The 21,158-nt window shown below is 52.7% G+C and overlaps 11 protein-coding genes across 11 annotated transcripts; 5 read left to right on the top strand and 6 right to left on the bottom strand.

Annotated features, from left to right (window-relative positions):
* The first annotated feature begins 249 nt into the window (after window positions 1-249).
* On the top strand, window positions 250-1,717 carry COCSADRAFT_288780 (uncharacterized protein). The gene is made up of 2 exons (XM_007698857.1): window positions 250-903; window positions 973-1,717. The coding sequence occupies exons 1-2, from the start codon at window positions 346-348 to the stop codon at window positions 1,522-1,524; spliced, it is 1,110 nt and encodes a 369-aa protein (XP_007697047.1). The 5' UTR covers window positions 250-345; the 3' UTR covers window positions 1,525-1,717.
* Window positions 1,718-1,910: 193 nt separating this feature from the next.
* COCSADRAFT_157765 (uncharacterized protein) lies at window positions 1,911-3,697 on the bottom strand (the record flags this gene model as incomplete). Its single annotated transcript, XM_007698856.1, has 2 exons — window positions 1,911-3,205; window positions 3,256-3,697. The coding sequence occupies 2 exons, from the start codon at window positions 3,695-3,697 to the stop codon at window positions 1,911-1,913; spliced, it is 1,737 nt and encodes a 578-aa protein (XP_007697046.1).
* Window positions 3,698-4,383: 686 nt separating this feature from the next.
* On the bottom strand, window positions 4,384-5,838 carry COCSADRAFT_34196 (uncharacterized protein). Its single transcript, XM_007698373.1, has one exon. The coding sequence runs from the start codon at window positions 5,538-5,540 to the stop codon at window positions 4,635-4,637; it is 906 nt and encodes a 301-aa protein (XP_007696563.1). The 5' UTR covers window positions 5,541-5,838; the 3' UTR covers window positions 4,384-4,634.
* Window positions 5,839-6,545: 707 nt separating this feature from the next.
* Window positions 6,546-7,926, top strand: COCSADRAFT_34195 (uncharacterized protein). Its single transcript, XM_007698372.1, has 2 exons — window positions 6,546-7,700; window positions 7,751-7,926. Exons 1-2 carry the CDS (start codon window positions 6,945-6,947, stop codon window positions 7,790-7,792), a joined length of 798 nt encoding a protein of 265 aa, XP_007696562.1. The 5' UTR covers window positions 6,546-6,944; the 3' UTR covers window positions 7,793-7,926.
* A 383-nt stretch (window positions 7,927-8,309) lies between these two features.
* Window positions 8,310-9,721, top strand: COCSADRAFT_83078 (uncharacterized protein; the record flags this gene model as incomplete). Its single annotated transcript, XM_007698855.1, has 2 exons — window positions 8,310-8,807; window positions 8,918-9,721. 2 exons carry the CDS (start codon window positions 8,310-8,312, stop codon window positions 9,719-9,721), a joined length of 1,302 nt encoding a protein of 433 aa, XP_007697045.1.
* Window positions 9,722-9,791: 70 nt separating this feature from the next.
* COCSADRAFT_288748 (uncharacterized protein) lies at window positions 9,792-11,299 on the bottom strand. Its single transcript, XM_007698854.1, has 2 exons — window positions 11,132-11,299; window positions 9,792-11,075 (listed from the first exon to the last, which is right to left on the bottom strand). Exons 1-2 carry the CDS (start codon window positions 11,214-11,216, stop codon window positions 10,024-10,026), a joined length of 1,137 nt encoding a protein of 378 aa, XP_007697044.1. The 5' UTR covers window positions 11,217-11,299; the 3' UTR covers window positions 9,792-10,023.
* Window positions 11,300-11,547: 248 nt separating this feature from the next.
* Window positions 11,548-12,271, top strand: COCSADRAFT_288730 (uncharacterized protein). Its single transcript, XM_007698853.1, has one exon. It carries the CDS (start codon window positions 11,664-11,666, stop codon window positions 12,075-12,077), a length of 414 nt encoding a protein of 137 aa, XP_007697043.1. The 5' UTR covers window positions 11,548-11,663; the 3' UTR covers window positions 12,078-12,271.
* COCSADRAFT_288729 (uncharacterized protein) lies at window positions 12,272-14,317 on the bottom strand. The gene has a single exon (XM_007698852.1). It carries the CDS (start codon window positions 14,176-14,178, stop codon window positions 12,466-12,468), a length of 1,713 nt encoding a protein of 570 aa, XP_007697042.1. The 5' UTR covers window positions 14,179-14,317; the 3' UTR covers window positions 12,272-12,465.
* Window positions 14,318-15,508, bottom strand: COCSADRAFT_288728 (uncharacterized protein). The gene has a single exon (XM_007698851.1). The coding sequence runs from the start codon at window positions 15,255-15,257 to the stop codon at window positions 14,457-14,459; it is 801 nt and encodes a 266-aa protein (XP_007697041.1). The 5' UTR covers window positions 15,258-15,508; the 3' UTR covers window positions 14,318-14,456.
* Window positions 15,509-15,802: 294 nt separating this feature from the next.
* On the top strand, window positions 15,803-18,463 carry COCSADRAFT_136281 (glycoside hydrolase family 2 protein; the record flags this gene model as incomplete). Its single annotated transcript, XM_007698850.1, has 1 exon — window positions 15,803-18,463. The coding sequence occupies exon 1, from the start codon at window positions 15,809-15,811 to the stop codon at window positions 18,461-18,463; it is 2,655 nt and encodes an 884-aa protein (XP_007697040.1). The 5' UTR covers window positions 15,803-15,808.
* Window positions 18,464-18,513: 50 nt separating this feature from the next.
* On the bottom strand, window positions 18,514-20,560 carry COCSADRAFT_34190 (uncharacterized protein). Its single transcript, XM_007698371.1, has 3 exons — window positions 20,452-20,560; window positions 18,996-20,103; window positions 18,514-18,938 (listed from the first exon to the last, which is right to left on the bottom strand). Exons 1-3 carry the CDS (start codon window positions 20,468-20,470, stop codon window positions 18,764-18,766), a joined length of 1,302 nt encoding a protein of 433 aa, XP_007696561.1. The 5' UTR covers window positions 20,471-20,560; the 3' UTR covers window positions 18,514-18,763.
* Window positions 20,561-21,158: the final 598 nt, after the last annotated feature.

Raw genomic sequence — 21,158 nt, 5'->3', positions numbered from 1 at the left:
GTACGAATGAGTCTTAAATCCGATCAATCGCCGATACCGGTACCCCACATTTCGACTCCAAGTCTGGCTCCCCGATATCAGCTGTATTACTCCACACTGTGATACTGTAAGCTTTGGAGACTGTGGCAGTGTACGATCATCAGGGCTTACCATCGGTCGCTGTGCAATATATAGGTTTACGAATCACCCAAGTGGCACCATTCAGACCCTCTCTATGAATAACACCCTATTTACAGCCTGTTTACTTGAACCCTTACACCCAGGCTTGGACCTTCCCTTTTAGGCTTACTGAAGGACACGCTCTAAATTTGACGCTAAGTCTAACTGTTTCATCTACCATCCATCATGTGCCCAGAAATCTCAGAAACGGACCGAATAACTTACGAAGAAGCACGCAACGGAGCGGCTGCATATCTGCAATCACGACTCTCAGCAAAAAACGAAGAAGCAGACAAAGATTTTGAAATACCAGTCATCGACCTCGAACCATCATTCTCGGAATCTCTCTCCGACCGCCAGAAAGTTGCAGACCAAATACGCAAAGTATGCACAGCATCAGGCTTCTTCTACATTACCAACCACCGAATCCCAAAGTCGGCTTGCGACGGCATCCTACACCAAGCCAAGCGCTTCATGAAAGAGTTACCACTTGAAAAGAAAGAAAAATTGCATTTGAAGCACAATAAATTCGGATTAGGCTGGGAGCCCAGCGAATACACATCCATCGCAGGCGACAAGGAAGAAAAAGAAGTCTTCAATTTCGCATACGAAGCCGACCTCGACCCCACCGGCGGCGATGGCCAGTACAAGAACCTCGATGGATCAACCGGTAACGCGAACATGTGGCCCAAAGACGAAGATCTACCCGGATTCTACAGCGAAGTAAAAGAGTATTACGGTAGTGTAAGTATCCCAATCCACCCGCTTGAATCAGCTCGAAAAAAGAAGCCGCATATTTATCGTAACATACAGGTCCTAAACCTAGCGCGCCACCTCTTCCGCCTCTTCGCCCTCTCCCTCTCCCTCCCAGAATCCCACTTCGACCCCCTAACCACCCACCCAGGCGGCATCGCCCGCCTCCTTTACTACCCACCCCCTTCTTCCTCTCCTCCCCTCTCCACAGACGAAACCCAGCAAATCGGTCTAGGCGCCCACTCTGACTACGAATGCTTCACGCTCCTCCTCCCCTCCTCCACCCCGGGCCTCGAAATTCTCAAGCCCTCCGGCACTTGGTACATCGCCCCTTTTCTCCCCAACACTTTGATAGTCAACGTCGCGGATTTCCTGATGCGCTGGACGAATGGCATGTATAAGAGTACGGTGCATAGGGTTGTGAATCGCACGAGGGAGGAGAGGTATAGTGTGCCGTTTTTCTTTTCAGTCAATTATGATGCTGTTGTTGAGATGTTGCCGGGGTGTTTGAAGGAGGGCGAGGAGGCGGGGTGGAGGCCAATAAGAGCTGGGGAGTATATTTTGGAAAGGTTGAATGCTACGACTGCTTATGGAAAGGGGTTTCAGGTTTAAGGGGGGGGGGCATGGGCGAATTGAAAGGTGAAATACTGGGAAATCGGATTTCACTCGTTTCTACTATTCAGGATTTTTGAATTTTTGTTCAGCGTAGCAATTGTCTTTTCTTCTCTGACTTTCATGAATTTCACCTTCTCAAGAAGACTTGCGGTAAAACAGAATCATTATTCGATCATGAATCTAGTTTTTCGTTTATAAAGCCCACACCATTCCCAGATATGAACTCCACACATTGCAGTTGCAAAACATGCCTCAAATCTATCCATCGTACTCATATCCAGCACTCCATATCCTTCCGCCAGATCTACAAAGATACAAAGATATCGAAAAGAGGGGCATACCGAAGGAAATATCACATCCAATATGACACACACCATATGTCCTCAATAAGAATACCCCGCACCCTGACCACGAGCAGTATGTTTCGCTCTCCCCGCCCCCCGCCCTTGTCCTACATCCGTCCTCTGGTCACCATGATACGTCGGACCCGACGAAGTATTGCCATAAAACTGGCCCTGTCCCCGGCCTCGAGTAGCATTGTTATACGGCGGCGGCGGAGGATACTGACCCCTTCCATGAAAAGGAGGGGGAAAGTTACCTCTACCACCAGGTCCACCCTGCCCACGACCGTGCGAACCGTGAAAAGACCCCCTACCACGGTCGCCGCCGCGTCCACGATGCCCGCCAAACGACTGAGCTCGCAGTGGCCAGAAAATTTCTCGTGTATCCCTATCCACAGCGTGACTTCTCTCCTCCATCGTACGCAGCACTAGCGGTCCACCTTTTGCTTCTCGCACGAGAACAACAGCGCGATTCGGTCTGCGTTCGCGCACTAGCACAGTGCGGATGCGAACGAGTAGCGCAACGAGTTTCCGGAGGGCTTCTTGCTGCGCTTGTTCCCATCTCGCTACGCGCTCAGCTGCATTCTCCTTCTTCACGCGCTGGACACGTCCCGTGTCCCTGTCGTAGGGGGCAGTGAATAAGAGGGATGTGCGACCGAACCAGAGTTGGTCTTGGCATTGTACTAGAGCGCTGCTTTCGGGGTGGTAGGCTTGTGTTTTCAGTTCGACCATTTGCGCGGTGGGGACGATGTGGCCTTTTTGGAGCACGCGGATAGGAGCGGAGTAGTTGAAGGTGGGTTTCGTAGTTGGGCCTGCACCGTTGCCGGTTGTGGCTGCAGCCTCGGATTCTGTGAGGTTGTCGTTTGTCATGCCGTCGTCGTAGGCGTCGGCTTCGAAGCGGCAGACGACGTTCAGGGGACCCATTTTATAGCGGATGGCGCGATAATGGCTTGTTGCGTCAAGCATGTCGTCTGTTGTCGTTGTAAAGTCTCGCTCAAAATTGATGCCGTAACTTTGGCCGTCGGAAAGCTTCCACCAACGTGACTCGCGGCGTACAATGACTAGAGTGTTGAAGACCAGGTGCACGTTTAGTCGAAATGGCCCATTGGCTTTGCCCTGGGCAAATTCGAGCAACACGCGGAGATTGTTGCGATCGGCCAGAATGTCAACGTTGTGGAATGTAAAGTTCGGGTTCATGACGCTGAGTGCTTGGAACATAGGAGAATAAGGATTCCTTGGCTGCCGTGCATAGTTGTAATCTTGGTATTGGAAACCGCTGTCTCGCTCTAAATGATGTGGCAGAGCTGGTTGCTGCCATTTTGCTGGCTCACCCGGGACTGACAGGGAAATGTGAGTACTTCAATTAACAATGTTAAGATTTACGTACCGAAGATAGTGTTGGTGCCATCCGTAGACGCTTGCCAATTGTAGCAACAGAGAAGCTCTGGATCCTGGTCCCATGACACTTGTTGTGCGATGGGTGTGAGCGAGGCAACGTCAATTGTCTCAACCGCCTCTCCCGCATCTCTGGCAATGGTCTTTTCAAACCGCTCAAGTTTTTTCTTGCGTTTCTTAAGTAGGGCTTCATCGACTTCTGGCTCTTGAGCTGCGCCCGCATCGGCAGTCCCGTCCACTATGGGAATTCCGTTTCCGTCATCTCCGTCTTCATCATCATTGTCTTCATACTCTTCATACTCTTCATCCGCATGGGCTGTTTGTCCGGCTGCAAGAATGGGATCCGCAGTGTTACTGTTCTGTAGACTCTGCCAACTAGATCCTCCCAATGCCATGGCAATCTTTGCCTCAAAGGACATGTTTGAAGCGTCCATGGCTGGTGACGTTGAAGATGGTATATTAATGGGAGTAAGTTACCGGCTCTTGCTTCAAAGATACTGCAACGTATTTGCCTTGCGATACAGCTCTCCTACACCTCCTTTTCTAGCTATGCTATTAATTCAATATGTCCGCAAGGAAGTGAAAACAACTTAAACAGTCGCATTCGAGTAAGCCTAGCTCTATTTTGTTTCATAAAAGACCAACGACGATTGTGACTTACTCTATATATAGAGCGCTTCCTGCCCTCTACATGCAGACAGCTCGCTCAAACCGGATTCAAACAGGCGAAAGCGAGTGAAGTAGTCAGACCAACTAAAGCAATGAATCATGTGATGATGGTAAGTTGTGTAGTTCATGCAAAACGGGGGTGCGTTGTTTACGCTACTGAGCCCCTGTAGCCGCTAGCGCGCCTCTCCCGCGTCTAGCCAGACTGGGCCTCTATCACCTGCTTTCACGGTGACCTCCATTTACAAATATGCCTGCAGAACACGCTCTATGGAAACAAGTAACATCCTTCCTTTTTGCAATTAGTATCTCTGAAAATCCTATGAGAATTACAAGACGGTCAAAGTTGGTTTGCATTTGTCAGAGTCAAAGCTGGAGTACTTCTTTAATGTGACCATATCTTCATCACAATCAGCAGTGGTCATGGTAACGAAAGGTGCGTGAAGTGAACAAAGTCTGATTCACTGCAGAAGATTGTGTGACAAAAGGATGAAACGTGTTCTTGCAAATGTATGCACTGACATGCGAAGAGGCCAGCAATAATGGACTTGATGCGTATATGATTATTACATAAGAAAAGACGCCAGGTCGTAAGGGTCGTGGTTCACGGCAACAACACCCATCATAGTCTAATTTTCCAACAAAGGCGTAAACTCGACACCATCAGACACGGCTCGTTGCGGGGTACATGTTGGTCGAGTGATGCTATGAGCGGAGCATAGCGGGGTGCGGGGAAGGTGATCGTCCGCGTAGCATGGGAGTGCTAGGCTTGAGCATGGGACTAGCCGTAGCGCTTAGTGCATCGAGACTGAGCTTGCTTATGGCATCGAGATTATCCTGGACGTCCTCTTTGCTGAGGTCGAGCATGAGGCGCAGTTCATTGGCCTTGAGAGACTGGCCTAGACCAACTGCCAACTGCTGCTTATTGGCGGAGCCTGGGACGTCGTAGTAGGACCACCGGTATTCAATATCCTCCAGGCGATGTGGCTCTGCGGGGGTGGTGAGTCTGGCGACAATGCGCCTCACATCCATGCCGAAAACGCCTGATATCAAGGGCTCAGTGCCAATTGCTCCCAAGCTGGCACCAGATCTGCCTCGCAGAGAAAGGGGAACTTTGGCATCTTTCTCAAGAGGCAGCTCGTTGAGGCGGTTGGAGGCGCCGGCATCACGGAGCTTGGCTCGCTTGAAGGAGGCATTCTTGAGTTCGGTCAGACCAAGAACAATATACAGCGGCTTCCCTGCTTGAATCTGTTCGGCCATCCAGGTGCGGGCATCGGCATCGCTGCACACGGCCTCAAAGGCCTTGGTAGGGCTCTGGGTGGTGCATTGGACCATCTGCTCAGCCTTGACAGTGAGCAGGTTGGGCTGTCTGTATATCCGTCCGAGATCGAACTTGGCGCCATAGTTTGTCATAAAACGGCCCTCGGTATCGACTGAGTAGAGGTCTTTGTAGCGGAGCTGGATGTGGAAGTCGTTCAAGTCATCGACTGCCGAGTGGGCCTTGTCAGGGTAGAAAGAGTCGCGCTCTGGATGGACGGGGTCCGTGAGCAGCTGGCCGACGGTGACGGCATCGGCGGGGATGGGCTTGGGCAAGAGGGCGTTTTGGACCATTGCTGCGGGGCGCGGGTCTGGTGTGGGTTTATATGCTGCGGCGTGTTGGAAGAGAGTCGTGGAACAAGCAGCCTGTGGTCAACTGGGCGGGAGGGGCAGGGTGGCAGGGTGACAGGGTGACGCAGGAGAGCAAAAGGATGGCGAGAGCTCTCCCATGGCTGCGAATCAGAGGGGCGCATCAGGCCCTGTGGCAGCTGCTTGGCTAATCGGGTCCGTCTTTGCTCCAGATGCTCGCAACCAGAGTCGCAACAGCAGGATCGAGTTGCAGTATGACTCGCCGTGTCAAATACACCAAGACGAGCTATCACGACGATGATGCATTGTCGCGGCTGGCACAAAAGATGTCGTCACGTGCTGTGCCTGAGCGGTGCCGGATAAACAAGGAGCCGCTGACTTTGTGCAGGCGAAGCACTACTAGTAGTGTAGCAGTACCATGACTTTGACCCCGCCGGCCACTATCTAGAAGTATGCTTGGAGAGCATCGCTGATGCTCTGCGTCGACACCTGGCAGTTGCACGCATGCCCGGATCCGCATCGTATACCTAGCCTGAAGGCTTTGCACACGCGCAAAGATTTTCGGCCCTCTTCCTTGTTCATGTGCTGCTACACATGCAGGGTCCATCAGAGTTCTCCGATGAGCATCGAGCATCGAGCATCGCGCAGGCACACCGGCATGGACCATTACATACACGCATTACATAGACTAACAGAGAAAGAGCTGAGTAACCCTGACTGCAGACACGCCGTGTACCCAGAATACTAGACACAGCCCGATTTGTCAAATGTTAGTCGGAGACATAGCGTTCTTTGTCAACATGGTAATCGCTGACAGTGCATGCCATGCCACTGATAGCGGGATTCTCGGAGACACATGCTTGGGACATAGTAGACTACAACGCCTGACTCTCGAGTGGCGCCATGTCGCAGTGACATGCAAACCAAGGTGAACTGCAGCCATGTCCAATGCAGATGGCCTTGCATGCACCGTCTGCATCGGCCAAAAACGCCAGATAGGCCCAGGAACACAGGGCGAGCTAGCATTAGCAGACAGCCACGCTAACGTCACGTCTGTCCGAACCAACCCACCACCCCCACCATCACCAGCTAGCATCCCAGCCGAACGCCGTAAACCCAGAATATCCACAATACGGATCCATTGGCGAATCATCCCTGGAAGCATGACGTCGCGCCACTATTGAATCGAGCTACACGTCACTCTGGACCCAGCGCCCCTCACTAACCACTAACCCGAGCCTCGCAATCATGTCGTCTGGCCAAACACTACTTGAACCCCTCGGTACCCCTCAATTGCCCTCTTCATCCTCATACTCTCAGCTTCAATTGCACCTTGCCAACATTTGAGTCTTCTTCTTCTTCTTCTTCAATCAATACCCCACCGTCACAATGATTCCCGTTCCCCAAGCAACCGAGCTCAAGGACCTCTTCAGCCTCAAGGGCAAGGTCGTCATCGTCACTGGTGCCTCTGGCCCTACCGGTATTGGCACAGAGGCTGCCCGCGGATGCGCCGAGTTTGGCGCTGACCTCGCCATCACCTACAACTCTCGTGCTGAGGGTGCCGAGAAGAATGCCAAAGAGATGAGCGAGAAGTATGGCGTCAAGGTCAAGGCCTACAAGTGCCAAGTCAACGAGTACGCCCAGTGCGAGAAGCTCGTCCAGGACGTTATCAAGGACTTTGGCAAGGTCGATGTCTTCATCGCCAACGCCGGCAAGACTGCCGACAACGGTATCCTCGACGCCACTGTTGAGCAGTGGAACGAGGTTGTCGAGACTGACCTGACTGGTACCTTCAACTGCGCGCGTGCCGTCGGTCTCCACTTCCGCGAGCGCAAGACTGGCTCCCTCATCATCACCTCATCCATGTCTGGCCACATTGCCAACTTCCCTCAGGAGCAGACCTCATACAACGTCGCAAAGGCTGGCTGCATACATTTGGCCAAGTCGCTTGCCAATGAGTGGAGGGACTTTGCCCGTGTCAACTCCATCTCCCCTGGATACATTGACACTGGTCTGTCCGACTTTGTTCCCCAGGACATTCAGAAGCTGTGGCACTCCATGATCCCCATGGGCCGTGACGCCAAGGCTACTGAGCTTAAGGGCGCCTACGTCTACTTTGCCTCTGATGCTTCGTCGTACTGCACTGTAAGTTTTGTTTTATCATTGTTGGTATTCAATGGCTAATGTGTATATAGGGCTCCGATCTCCTCATTGACGGTGGTTACTGCGTCAGGTAAACGTGTCGCTCCTGGACAAGGATACGAAGGAATGAATACAATAATATCCCAGCGCATGCCGGAAGCTATGATTACATGTATCTAATTTGGAAATGTCAATAAGCTTCGCAGGTTCCATAAATCTTGTTTACCCATGTTGTCTGCTGTTGTGTGGTATGTGAGCTAACTCATTTGAAACAAGTCATCCGAATATATTGATTCAGGAAAACGTCCATATGCAGGAACCAGGAAGACAGGCACATGTTTCCCAGCTGCCATGTGTCTGTCTATATGTAGGGCTGACGAGGCGGATAAACAGCTTACCAAGTCGGCTACTTGAAATACTTCCCCGCAATCCCCAATTAGCGACTCCGCATCATCAACCGCGGCAAACCTCAGCGCGTCGATCCTGCAACATCAGCAATCAGCATCAGCAACATTCTCACCCCACCATGTGATAAAAAAAAAGGCCCAAATATCTCTTTTCCCTCCAGATCTTTACCCCAACCTTGTATCCCCCCCTTCTACAAAACAAAAAATGCCATCCCCCAAGCAAGAAACGTACGGCGACCTAGGCCCCTGGGCCGAACCCTCATGGTACACCTCGCTCTCCTCGCCCTACTACACCGCATCCCATAAAAAACTGCGCAACGAGATGCGCACCTATATCGACGAGCACGTAAAACCCTACATGCTCTCGTGGGAAGAAGCCGGCGAAGCTCCCGCCGCTGAACGCTTAAAATGGGCACAAACAGGCTTTGCATTCGCAGACATCCCCGAGCCGTATCGCGCAGCCAATGTACCGGGGCCGGCGGGGATACCGGTGAAAGAGCTGGATGCTTTCCATTTGCTGATTATGAATGATGAGGCTAGTCGGGTTGAGGGCGGGGTGGCGACAGCGCTGGCGGGCGCGAGTGTGATTGGGGTGCCGCCGGTGGTGCATTTTGGGACGGAGGAGCAGAAGAGGAGGTGGTTGCCCGGGTTGTTTACGTGGGAGACGAGTTTTTGTCTTGGGGTGACGGAGCCGGGTGGTGGTGTATGTGTATACCCTCTTCTTCACCTTCACTCTATTTCTGATTTGCGAGCGATATATTGAGGATTGGCATTGGTGGTGTTATAAGTGATACAGCTGACGCTACAATACAGTCCGACGTCGCCAACCTCCAGACCACCGCCACAAAATCCCCCGACGGCACCTCCTACACCATCAACGGCTACAAAAAATGGATTACCGGTTTCCCCTGGGCAACGCACATGACAACCGCCGTCCGCACCGGCGGCCCCGGCGCAGCAGGCCTCTCCCTCATCGTCATCCCAACAAACTCCCCCGGTATAACCCACCGCCGCATCTCCAACAGCGGCCAAAAAGCTGGCGGCGCCTCCTTCGTCGAACTCGACAACGTCGTCGTCCCCGCCGACCACCTCATCGGCGCTGAAAACGCAGGGTTCCCCATCATAATGCGGAATTTCAACCGCGAACGCTACATACTCGCCGTATCCTGCAACCGTAAAGCGCGAACGTGTCTGTCCGAATCCATGGCGTATGCGCGGCAGAGAGAAACGTTCGGGAAGCCGCTGGTGGAGAACCAGATTATACGGAGTAAGCTGGCGACGCTGGCAAGGTACGTAGAGTCGCATTGGGCGTGGTTGGAGCAGTTGGCGTTCCATGTGCAGAATGCGCCTAAGGGATGGATGGATCCGGGGATTGCGGGGCAGATTGCGCTGTGCAAGGTACATGGGGGTAGGATACTCGAGTTGGCGGCGAGAGAGGCACAGCAGGTGTTTGGGGGCGCGGGGTATCAGAAGGGTGGGGGACCCGGGGCGGTGGTGGAGCAGATTAGTCGGGATTTGAGGATGATGGTGGTGGGAGGGGGGAGTGAGGAGATTATTGCGGATTTGGCGGTCAGGCAGGAGGTTGGGCTTGCGAAGGCGAGGGGGTGGAAGTTGTGATATGGATAATGTGATGTTGTGTTTCTTAGCAATAGACATGGACCAAGCATACTGAAGTGGACAGTTGAAAGTGAAGAAGATGTTTTGATTATTCAAAGCCAACAGGCAACTAACTAGAAAGGTATCGTTTTTTAAAACAAAAAAGCAAATTGCATTCCATCAGTCGTGTACTCATGATTGCGAGACGTAGACTATAAATATATGGCTGCACCAATAAACGCCGAGTGAGGTATCCTAACGCGCTAAGCAACAACAAAAGAAGAGAAGAGAAACGAAGAAGAGACAACAACAACAACATTCTATCAAGCCGCGACGACGGGCTGTCGTGTTGGCGATGCACCGTTGACGGTTGATGACTCCTCTTCCTCGATATCGGAACACAATGCAACCTCCTTGGACAGACGTGAAGGCTTCTCGATACCGGCATCGACAGTGACGTAAGAGGTTGAATCACATCCCTCGCCGTAAAAGTTGCTTGGTGCCAAATCACCCAATGGCTTGCGGTCCTCATCCATAGAGTCCTTGACAAACTTGCGTACGATGCGGCGTTTAATAGGCTCATCACCGAGAATCTCCGTCTCATAGCCGTCATCCTCAACCAGAGTGGCTGCCTGAGAGCGGGGCTGCGAGGCACGGAAGCCTGGGGGTGGGATATTCTCCTTTCCGCGGTCCTCGTTGCGTGTCTTGGTCTCGACGTCGTCATCGGATGAGATGTCAAGGGTAGAGGCAGAGTGTTCCATGAGGTTGGAGGCCTCCTGCTCGGGGGTATCCTCGTGAATCTCGAAGAACCAGGCCTTGGGCATAGTTTCGTCAAGTGCGCTAGCTTGCTGGGCGGGGGCGGAGGCGGGCGTGGCTGTTACTTTGGGTGCTTTGGGGGTGTAGGTAGAGATGGAACCACTTAGTGCTGCGTCAATGGAGAAGGGAAGTCCTGGGCTGCTCTTGGTAAAGGCCGGGGGGTCGACGCGTCGGAAAGGCGAGGTGGAGGCGCGACGCTTGGAAATGGCATGGAGACGCTTGTTCTTTGGCGATCCGCGGCTGTTGGTGATGGGCGTCGACTTGGTGGAGCTGGGCGATGAGCGGGCCTTGCGGGAAGACGAGACGGAAGGCGTGGAGGTGAGGCTAGTGCTGGTCTTGATGGGCGAGGTGAAGGCTGGGAAGCTGGCTGGCTTGACGAATCCGGCATCACTAGTGATGGCGGTGGTGGTTTTGGTCTTCTTAGTCGGGCTGCTAAAGACGAGAGGGTCCACGTTCTCGGAATCGGCATCCTCGAAGATCTCGGGCGCGCGCTGGCGCTTACCCGTTGACGGACCGGGGGCAAGCTTCAAGCTCTGCGAGGGGGAAAGCTTGGAGATGGCTATGTGAAGGCACGGTTAGCCAATGCTGAGCTGCATGTCAGACGAGGTTCTTTACAATTCTGGCGATTCTTTGCGCTGTGCAGTCCTTGCAGCCGGGACGAGCCGAGCTCGGCAAAGGGTTGGCGCGTCGAGGTAGCCATGGTACAGAGAGTGAAGAATACGGCGGTACAGGTTTGCAGAAATTAGAGATGCAGCAGCAATGGGCTGGAGTTGCGGTGGTTGTGGTGTTGGAGGTGGTGGGTAAACAGGCGCTGGGGCGTGAGGGTAGCTAAGTAGTGGGGGTGTGAGTGTCGACGTGACTCTGGGATTAGCCGGGCACACAACAACAAGCGTAGTGCAACAAGCAGCGTATGGAATGAGTGAAAGAGACACAGCGACTTGGATTCCCACAGCGACTCTTGAGCCCAGCAAAAGAGGATGAGCAGGAGGAGTAGAAGAGAGAATGAAGCAGAAAAGGCCGTGGTGGGCAGGCTTCAGCTAATAGACGGAGCACTCAACGCGTCGGTGGCTAGCGTGTCGTTCACGTATTCTAGGGGCGAGCGCGCGCTGAGGGCGTCATCTCCACTCCACCCCAGACACTTGCCGGGATGCCTCTCCGAATCAGACGCTTGGAAACCGGCTTCATCCTAATCAGCGCAATTCATGCAATGCCGTCTACTGGCCATTACCCTCTGGGTCCACCCGCGCTATTTGCAGATATGCCTTACAGCCAGCCTATGCCGCCCCATAGACACGCTCGCGATGCGTCCATCCGGCCTTCCAAAAGACGTGAACTGCCCGTTCCCCATGTGCCCACTTGGCGCGTCTGGCTGCTTCTGCTGGAACGAGTAGTGTGTGTCTTGAGACGGGCACCGGACGACTTTTGCGTAACAGCAATGTCCCTCGAGGGGGGGTTGGTGGACCGGAGCTGTGCTGCGCTTTGGCTCCATCCCACTCGCGCCATGTTCCAAGTCCCGGGCGGTGTTTCGACGCGTAGAGCTGGATGCATGTCAGCGACGTGATTCCCGGTAATGCTATGCGCGACGAGGCGCCCTCTGCACGCGAAGTCTGCTTCGTCACGCTCAATATATCAAAGGTTGGGACACTCGTTGGTTCCCCGTGCTGTATCCATTACACCCTCACTCCCAGCATTCAGCCTTTGCGCTCCACCATGACCACTCCATACGAAACATCCATATTACTCCTATAGCCTTGGGGGAGAAAAAAATCCATTTTCCATCAATTCATCCTAGTCCCCACTAAAAATCCCCAGGTCTCGTTTCTTCAACACGGTCCGTCATCAGTCGCGCTTTCGTGGTTCTAGTACTAGTCCAAGCACCCACGCCAATCGCCGAACCCCACATAAAAAAGTCCGATATACTTTTTTTCAGCCTCGGAAGACCGACAAGACTAGTACTTAGTCACGCGTACCGGTGTCCCGCCCCAATTCGCATTTAGATACGTCGCGTTGTCCTCATCGAAGCCATTCCCGTATCTGACAGTGCCTCTTCTGCTACTTCCGTGCGCCTCCCAGCCATGCTGATTATCAGCGCGTCTTTGCTCGCGAGACGTGCTTCGCCGACCTGTGTCATGATGATTGCTTTGCATGCTCTTATTACTAGGGCACCCGTGTGTGCTGCTGGAGCCTGCAATGCTGACGTCACTTAGTGTCTTGTCGCGCTCGAACCCGTCCCATGTTACTTCGCTTGACGAGTGTGTCGTAGGTGTATTGTTCAGGACGTGTTGCTGTGAGGGATAAGCTTGGGTACCCGTCCATGCAGGATTGTCTGCTGCCTTTCGTCTGCGACTCCAGTTGCCTACGCTGTTGGATGGACTGGTTGCCCAAGTATATGGGTGAGGCAAATTCCTGGCATCACCTCCCAACGAGGTACTGGATGCATCTTCCACGGCCGGCGCCTTGTATGTCGAGCAACTCTTGGTCGACTTTTTGCTCTTGCTCGAGGTCGACCCATTATTCTGGTACCAATGATCCGGACCATCCACTTCCCACGCGTCTCCAGCGCGCCTACTCTCCCTAGAAACTGGCTTGACGTGCCTGTACCCCTTTCTCACCATCTCGGCTACCGATTTTGAGCTCCTGTAGTCCCAGCTCTCGCTTGCTGAGTCAACTGTAGACACAGCTGAAGGCTGAGTGTGTGGTGACCATGCATTTGTACCACTCATCATGAATTCTGCCGGTGACCTGGTGGTCTCGCTTCCAGAAGACAGGCATCCACTCTCGCACTCAAATTCTGGGATAGGCGCGAGTACTTTTGTTGGCAGGCCCTGGTTACTGCACCGTCCAAATTTCTTATGCCTCCTCCTCGCCGTTTTAGCACTCCCCTCGGACCGGCCTGAACCCATATGCTGCTCCAGTCTCAGCTGCTCCCCATCCCCTCTCACAGACTCAGCCTCAGATGCCTTAATCCAAGCCCACCTTGGCTGCTGCTGCTGCGCCCCAGAATCGAACTCCCCCTCCTCATCCACAACCACAACTCGCCCATCCTTCTCCCTGATAACAAACGTCCCCCACTCCCGCGGCAACGGTACGCACACCTTCTCTTTCTTCTTCTCGCTTTCCCCCACGCCACCACCCCCAATCTTCTGCACCCGCACACACCCACGCAGCCCCCGTATCTTGTCTATATGCCGCTGCACATCTCCGCTCACCGCTTTCCGCACATACTCGTTCCACACTTGCTCTTTGCTGTGCTTCTTCTTCTCTTTTTTTCTGTCGCGCGCGTGGTGGGATGATACACCGATGTCGCGTAACACGCTGTCCGCATTGTCGTCGATGAAGCTGCCCGTGTACGCCGACGTGTCGGATCCGTGCCGTAAGAGCCATTGCGCTACTTGATGTGGACCCAGGCCCCGGGGTAGGCGGTTGGTTAGCGAGATGGCGTCGTCGATGAAGGAGGGTGGGGTTGTGGAGCTCATGGTGGTGTGGTGAGATGTTTTTGTGAGGTGAGAGTGGGAGTGACAGTGCGAGGTGCTAGGCTCGCAAATGTAGGTGTTGTAGGCTGGTGGGCAACTATGCTTTGGCTTAAGTTTTGGGGTTGGTTTTTTCCAATGGGTAACGAGGTGGATGTAGAAGAGAGGTTTGCGAGGACGTTTCGAGGGCATTGTTTGGGGTGGCGGGGAGAAGTGAAAGAGGTATGTCCTGTCCGTTTGCAGAGTGATACGTGAGAGAATGATGATCAGCAATTCTAAAACTAGAGCGCTGCAAAGGAATTGGATACAGAAATATACACAAGGTTGACGACATTAAAAACCAGTTACTGTAACACAATGTTGTTTGGCCAACTACTAGGATATATATGCGCACATTAAACAAACATCAAGACAAATACCGGCGCTGAGCCCAGCCCAAGGGGACACAGCAGTGCAGCTCAAACTACTCCTTACAGCTTTGCTTTTTCCTTCTTCTTTTCTTGCTCCCATTGCAGCTGCACATTGCGCATCTTGTACCAGCTCCACAGTCCCGCCATGGCACCAAACGGCGGGAAGACCCAGAGAAGAAAACTCCACCACCGCGGACTTCTTTTCCGAACATCTTGCATCACTCTCTGCACCTCCTTCTCCAAATGTTCTCTATCATGATCATTCCAGACCACAACGCCATTACCCGGCCCCCTCCGCAAACAACGCTCTGCCTTCTCGCGCACATCGCCTTGGCTCATAACGCGGTTCCGCGCATCCTCCTCAGTAAGATGTGAATCCCGAGCGCGCAGACGCTGGATCTGGATTGCGGGGTCCGAGACGCCAACAACGAGAATGGTGCCGCAGTATCGCTCCCATCCACTCTCAAAGAGAAGAGGGACATCTAGCACAACAGCCCAGTTGCCGCGCAGATAGGCCCATACCATCTGCTTGTACATCTCCCTGCGTATCGCGGGGTGGACAATGCTGTTGAGCATCTTCCTGTCGCGCTCCTTCTCCTCGCCAGCACCAAACACTCTTCGTCCCAGCGCTGGTCGGTTCAGCGGCGCGCCTTTCGGTGTCGCATCCTGCAGGAGCAAGTCCGGTGTCGAAGGGGAGAAATATTTAACAATCGCATTGTATCCTGCTGTGCCGGGCTCGACAACCTGTCGCGCGATGAGGTCGGCGTCTATGATTGGAAGCGAATATGGTGGCTTGGATAGTAGAGATGAGACGGTCGATTTGCCCGTCGCAATCGATCCGGTGAGGCCGAGAAGGAGCATGTTTAATTGTTTTTTTGTTGTGTACGTTGGTGTCGTTTGCCGTACATGGTGAAGATGAGAGATGTAATGACGAGTGCGGGGAGCTGTTCCTGAGCTCGTCCCGGTACGTACCTCGGAGCTTGCGCTCAGACCAACGACATCCACTAAACACAGCCTATCCGCACTCTTCTCTACTTGGCTCACTTTGCTTTATGAACCATTTAGTTCTGCCCATAATGCTCTTTCAGTCAGATCTACATGAAGAATGGTCAACAAATATATCACAGCGGTTCACCCGCTGATTCCGGTGCAACTACCAGGATTATTACCAAACTCACACCACTTTCCTAGCAAGCTGTACAACCTGACCCATGCTGATTTCCGCGAATTGGGTCACAGTTTCCCTGACATATGCAAATCAGCCGTAATACTATGAGGTTACAGTGCACAGGACCGCTGTTCCCAAGGTAGGATACATCTGATCATCCACAGCAGCCTTCCCCGCCTTCGTGTGTGCAACTATATATACTCTTCGTGATGCCCGCCATGTGATAGACATAGACAGCATAGCCATGCGCCTCCTAACTACCCTTTCATGGGTTGCACAAGGCACCCTTGCCTCTACAATTACCTTGCAACAATGGAATGTCATATCCTCTGCCAACGTCGTTGATGACCCCACCAGACTCTCTCAATCCGGCATCGACACTTCATCATGGTATTCCATCGGACCCGCTGCCACACTCATGAACACACTTCTCAGCAATGCGGTGTACAACGACACCGACTTGTTTTATTCGACCAATATGCAAAAGATAGACACTGCGCTATTTCGAATCCCATGGTACTACCGAACTGACAAAGTCGTGATCGCCGAGAAGACTCCCGCGGACTACTACACATTAATCACCAATGGCATCACCTCAAGAGCGGACATTTGGGTCAACGGGCAACTTATTGCAAACAAGGAAACGCAGGCTGGGTCGTATGCTGGGATAGAGTACGATATATCTAACCTCATCCAGCCCAATGGTGCGCAAAACGTAGTCCTGGTGAAAGTGTATCCTACAGATTACAACCGAGACTTTGCTATTTCCTTCTTAGACTGGAACCCTGCTCCCCAAGACAATGGAACCGGCATATGGCGACCATTTCAACTGAAAAGGTCAGGCCAGGTAAGACTAACTACACCGAGGGTCACCGCACACGCCGCGCTCGATGGAGGTCTTGATATCTTTGTGGACGTCAAGAACATGGCAAAGGACGGCGATGTTGAGGGCAATGTTGCGTGTACAGTCTTCGACCCTAATAAACTCGCAATCTTGAGCGCAACGTCGAACTTCAAGCTCACTAGCAGTCAGCAATCTACCATCTCTTTCAGGGGGAAAGTAGACAAACCTCAGGTTTGGTGGCCTTACCAATGGGGCAGCCAGCCGTTATACAGCATTCAATGCACCGCTTCGACCTCGACCAATCCTATTTCCGACTCTACACCACCAACCAACTTCGGTATCCGCACGGTAACTTCTTCTTTGAACCCACGCTTCAATGATACCACGTTCTTTGTCAACGGCCATCGATTCCAAGCTCAGGGTGCGGGCTACACGTCTGATATTTACCTAAGATTTGACCTAGAACAGACCAAAAGACAATTCCAATTGGTCAAAGATATGGGTCTAAACACTATCCGCTCGGAAGGAAAGCAGGAACACCCGGAATTCTACGATCTAGCCGACCAAATGGGCATCATGATTCTTGCTGGCTGGGAATGCTGCAACAAATGGGAGGGATGGACTTACAACGACATTGGCAGTGGAGAAAAATGGACTGATCTTGACTACCCAATTGCGGCGCGATCGATAAAGCACGAAGCTGAGATGATGCGGCATCATCCAAGCATGTTGGGCTTCCTGATTGGAAGTGACTTTTGGCCGAACGACAGAGCAACACATATCTACCTCGATGCTCTCAGTGCTGTAAACTGGGACATCCCAATTCTAGCATCCGCAATTCAGTGGGGAGCACCAGCACAACTCAATAACAGTGGATTGAAGATGCAAGGTCCATATGACTGGGAGCCTCCCAACTATTGGTACGATCCTCAACGTCGCTACGGCAGTGCAGCAGGATTCGGCTCTGAGCTGAGTGCAGGAGCAGGCACACCTGAGCTTAATTCCCTAGTGAGATTCCTCTCGCCATCTGACCTGGAAGATCTCTGGAAAGAACCAAAGAAAGGCCTTTACCACATGGCGACAGAAGGCTCAGTTTTCCACACGCGCGAAATCTACAACACCGGTCTTTGGGCACGCTACGGCGCCCCATCAAGCCTATCCGACTACGTCCTCAAAGCGCAAATGATGGACTACGAAGCAACACGCGCCCAATTCGAGTCTCTGATCAGTACTTGGAACGAAGCCCTCGAGAGACCCGCAACAGGCATGATATACTGGATGCTCAACAACGCCTGGCCCTCTCTCCATTGGAACCTCTTCGACTACTATCTCCGCCCAGCAGGCGCCTACTTCGGCACCAAAGACGCCCTTAGTACACCCGAAACCCTCACTCTCAACTACGAAACCCAAGCTGTATCCCTCGTCAACCGCCTCCTAATCCCCAACACCCCCGGATATATCTCCGACCAACGCATCATAAGCATGCAAATCGTATCCCTAAACGGCACAACTATAGCCAACCAAACCACCGCTGCAATTACGAGACCTAACTCCGCACACGAAATAGCCAAACTTCCCGCTTGGCAAGATAAAACCTCTGATTCTGTCGTCCTAGTTCGCTTGCGGCTTAACAATAGAAATAGTACTCTAGTAAAGAAAACATACTGGCTCTCGCACACACCCGACACCCTAGACTGGGGCAAGTCAGATTGGTACTACACCCCTGTAGCCAAATACGAGGATTATTCCGCTTTATCGCGTATCCCCGCCGCCGACATCACTGTTTCCATCGCCCCTTCTTACCCCGGGAAAAACTTATTAGCGCGTCTGGTGTTGAGGAATACTGGGACAGTGCCCGCGGTGTTTGTACGGTTGAACATCGTTGATGCGGCGGGAAGGGATGTCGGATCGCTGCTGTGGAGTAAGAATTACTTTACGCTTTTGCCTGGGGAAGAGGAGATTGTGGAGGTTGCAGGGGGAGAAGGGGAGGGTGCGAGGGTGCTGGTTGTTGACGGGAGGAATGTTGGGGAGAGGAGGGTTGTGCTGGGGTATTGAAGGGGTGGGGATGGAAAAGGTCGTTTGATTGTATTTATTTAGTTTGGGGGGGGGGGGGTTGTTAAATGAGGATATCGTGGAGTGTTCTGCGCCTAATTCCTTCATATTTCCTGTTCGCTCTTTCGTTTTAAATAGACTGAGTTGGTGAGAAGCAAGAACATACTGCCTCCGAGATTTCGAAATTGGGGGTGGAGCTCTTGTACAGCACATCATCACTTCATTCTTGCCTTGCCCCCCTTCCTTGATGATATGCCATGCTACATCCTCCCGTTAAAGAAGAGTTCCACAAACAAACACATCTCAATCCGACACCTCCCCATGAGTCACACTCTTCTTAAGCGGCTCTACAAGCTTCCGCGAGGGCCGGAAAATCTGCAACTGGTTATCCTCCGCCGCACCCATCATAAGCCATGGATCATTCTTATTCCAATCAAAGTCGCAGATCCTGTTTGTGAAACCGCCGTGCATGAACAATCTATCCCATAATTAGTACACATCTTCAACAAAAAAGAACCATGTCTTGAAAACTTACAACTCGGGCGGTCCATCTTCCGCCTCTTCCTCCGTCTGCTCGGACCCAATCTTGCTGAGATCCCAGAGGCAAATACGGCGATCGTAGCTGGAACTCGCGAGGATAGCAGCGTCCTGCGGGTGCCACTGTAGCCCGATGACGTCGGCGCGGTGACTCTGGAGGCTATGCAGCTTCTTATCGAAATTGCGCAAGTCCCAAATACCGACTGTTTTGTCCGCCGAGCCCGTAGCGAATGTGCTTTCGAATTCTGGGTGGAATGAAATGCAGTTTACAGCGTCTTCGTGGGCTTCTTTTCTGTAGAGGGCTTTCTTGTGGGTTTCCATGCGGGTGTCGATGATTTGCCAGGTGAGGTCGTCCGAGGCGGTGCCGATGAGGAAGTTGTGGATGGGGTGGTATTGGACGTCGTTTACGGTTGCGCTGTGGACGGTGTAGGTGGCGGTGGGGCTGAGGGTTTTGTTGCTCTTTGAGAAGCCGGATTTGAGGTCCCAGGTCTTAACTGTGGTGTCTTCGTTTCCGGTTACCAAGTGGCCTTCTTTGAGGGGACTCCAGCTTAGACCGAAACCCTCCTTGCTGTGGCCGACCAGCTCGGCTTCGAACTTGATAGAATCGTCTTTGGGTTGAAGGGGGTGCTTGGTTCGGTCGAATACCAGTACTTTGCCGTCTACGCATAGAGATGCTATTATGTCTGGGTTTTGGGGCTGGTATCGCGCCTTGTTGACCTCGCCTGGGTGGTTGATCTTTTGTACAATCTTGAAGTCAAAGGGCCGCTTGGCATTTCCGTGTCCGCCAATCTCCCCTCGCTCTTCGTTGAGCTCTGACAGGTCGGGCTCGCGAAAATCGGGTATCTCGCAGTGGGCGATCTGGAGGTAGTTTTGCGCTTGGTTCGAGGTGTGGGTGCCGAGGATGACGCGGTGCTGGCTCATGTTTGTGCCTTCGACTGGCTTCTTGTCGGGAAGCCATTGTGTGGTGAGCGTCGGCCACTCGAGCGCGCGGCCGTACAGCATATCATAGAGAAATACAGAGTTCTTCTTCCATATCTTGTACTCTTCGTTGATAATCTTCTGCTCGACCTGCTCCTGGTCGTCCATCTCATGGGAATCGTGGGCGTCTGTGATGACGGTGTTAGTGTCAATTTGAAGATTACTGCCTTATAATTCATGTCTTGTCCATATCCTCTAGAATGTGCCTGTCGGAGAGCAAACAGTGCGCTAGTCATGTCAAGATGATAGCATGTAATGCGCAGCTCGCGGCCTGTCGCAAATGCAATCATATTTGGTTGACACCCTGACAAAGCTCTGGGCGATACTCAGCCCAAAGAGCATTATCCATGCCTCGTTCGTGTGAGCGAAGAGCGCTTGTGGAGGCATACAAAGCTACGACTAGCAATTGTCCAGCACCCGGCGTCATTGGCGGACTATTGCTGCAGACAATATATATGAAGGCGCTTGTAACTTACCACTCATTGTCTCGTCCATTTTGATTGTGGTTGGGTCCTCACCAAGCTCAACTGTGGCAAATACACGTCCTATCGCGGTACGTGGAGGTTGTCGGGCGTGAAAGTCCGGCGCAACGACGCGATGCCAAAGTTCGCGTTCAGACAACCCGGGTGTCGATCACGTCGTTAGCGCCCCACATGCTTGGCATTCGCCGTCAGTATATCCATTGACGCTGTCATCTAGACTTGCCCTCTTTGAAGACCCCAGCGTCGAGAACCGCCACCCCATACCCTCTGCTCTCTCTCCCCCTCAGCGCCTTTGCGCGCCTCTCTTCGCTATTGCTTTTCTTCTTTTGTCTGCTTTGCGATCCAATTCGCCCCGCCCGACTACGAAAATAACGGCCGCATAGCCGCCTTGCCATCTATTCTCAGCAATTACTAGACAGTAGTACCAGCAGCAGCCATGGGTGTTCCCAAGTTCTTTCGATGGATGTCTGAAAGGTATCCGGGCATCTCGCAGCTCATTGCCGAGAACCGCATTCCTGAGTTCGACTGTCTCTATGTAAGTGATTTGATGCTGTCGTTGATGCCCAAGGCTGACAGTCACAGCTTGATATGAACGGTATTATCCATAACTGTACCCACAGCGATTCCGACAGCGTCACCGCCCGCAAAACGGAAGAGCAGATGTTCATCAGCATCTTCAACTACATCGAGCACTTGTTTGG

Source organism: Bipolaris sorokiniana (genome assembly GCF_000338995.1).
Source record: "Bipolaris sorokiniana ND90Pr unplaced genomic scaffold COCSAscaffold_3, whole genome shotgun sequence".
Taxonomy (NCBI): domain Eukaryota; kingdom Fungi; phylum Ascomycota; class Dothideomycetes; order Pleosporales; family Pleosporaceae; genus Bipolaris; species Bipolaris sorokiniana.
This window is presented reverse-complemented; position numbering and strand designations above follow the sequence as displayed.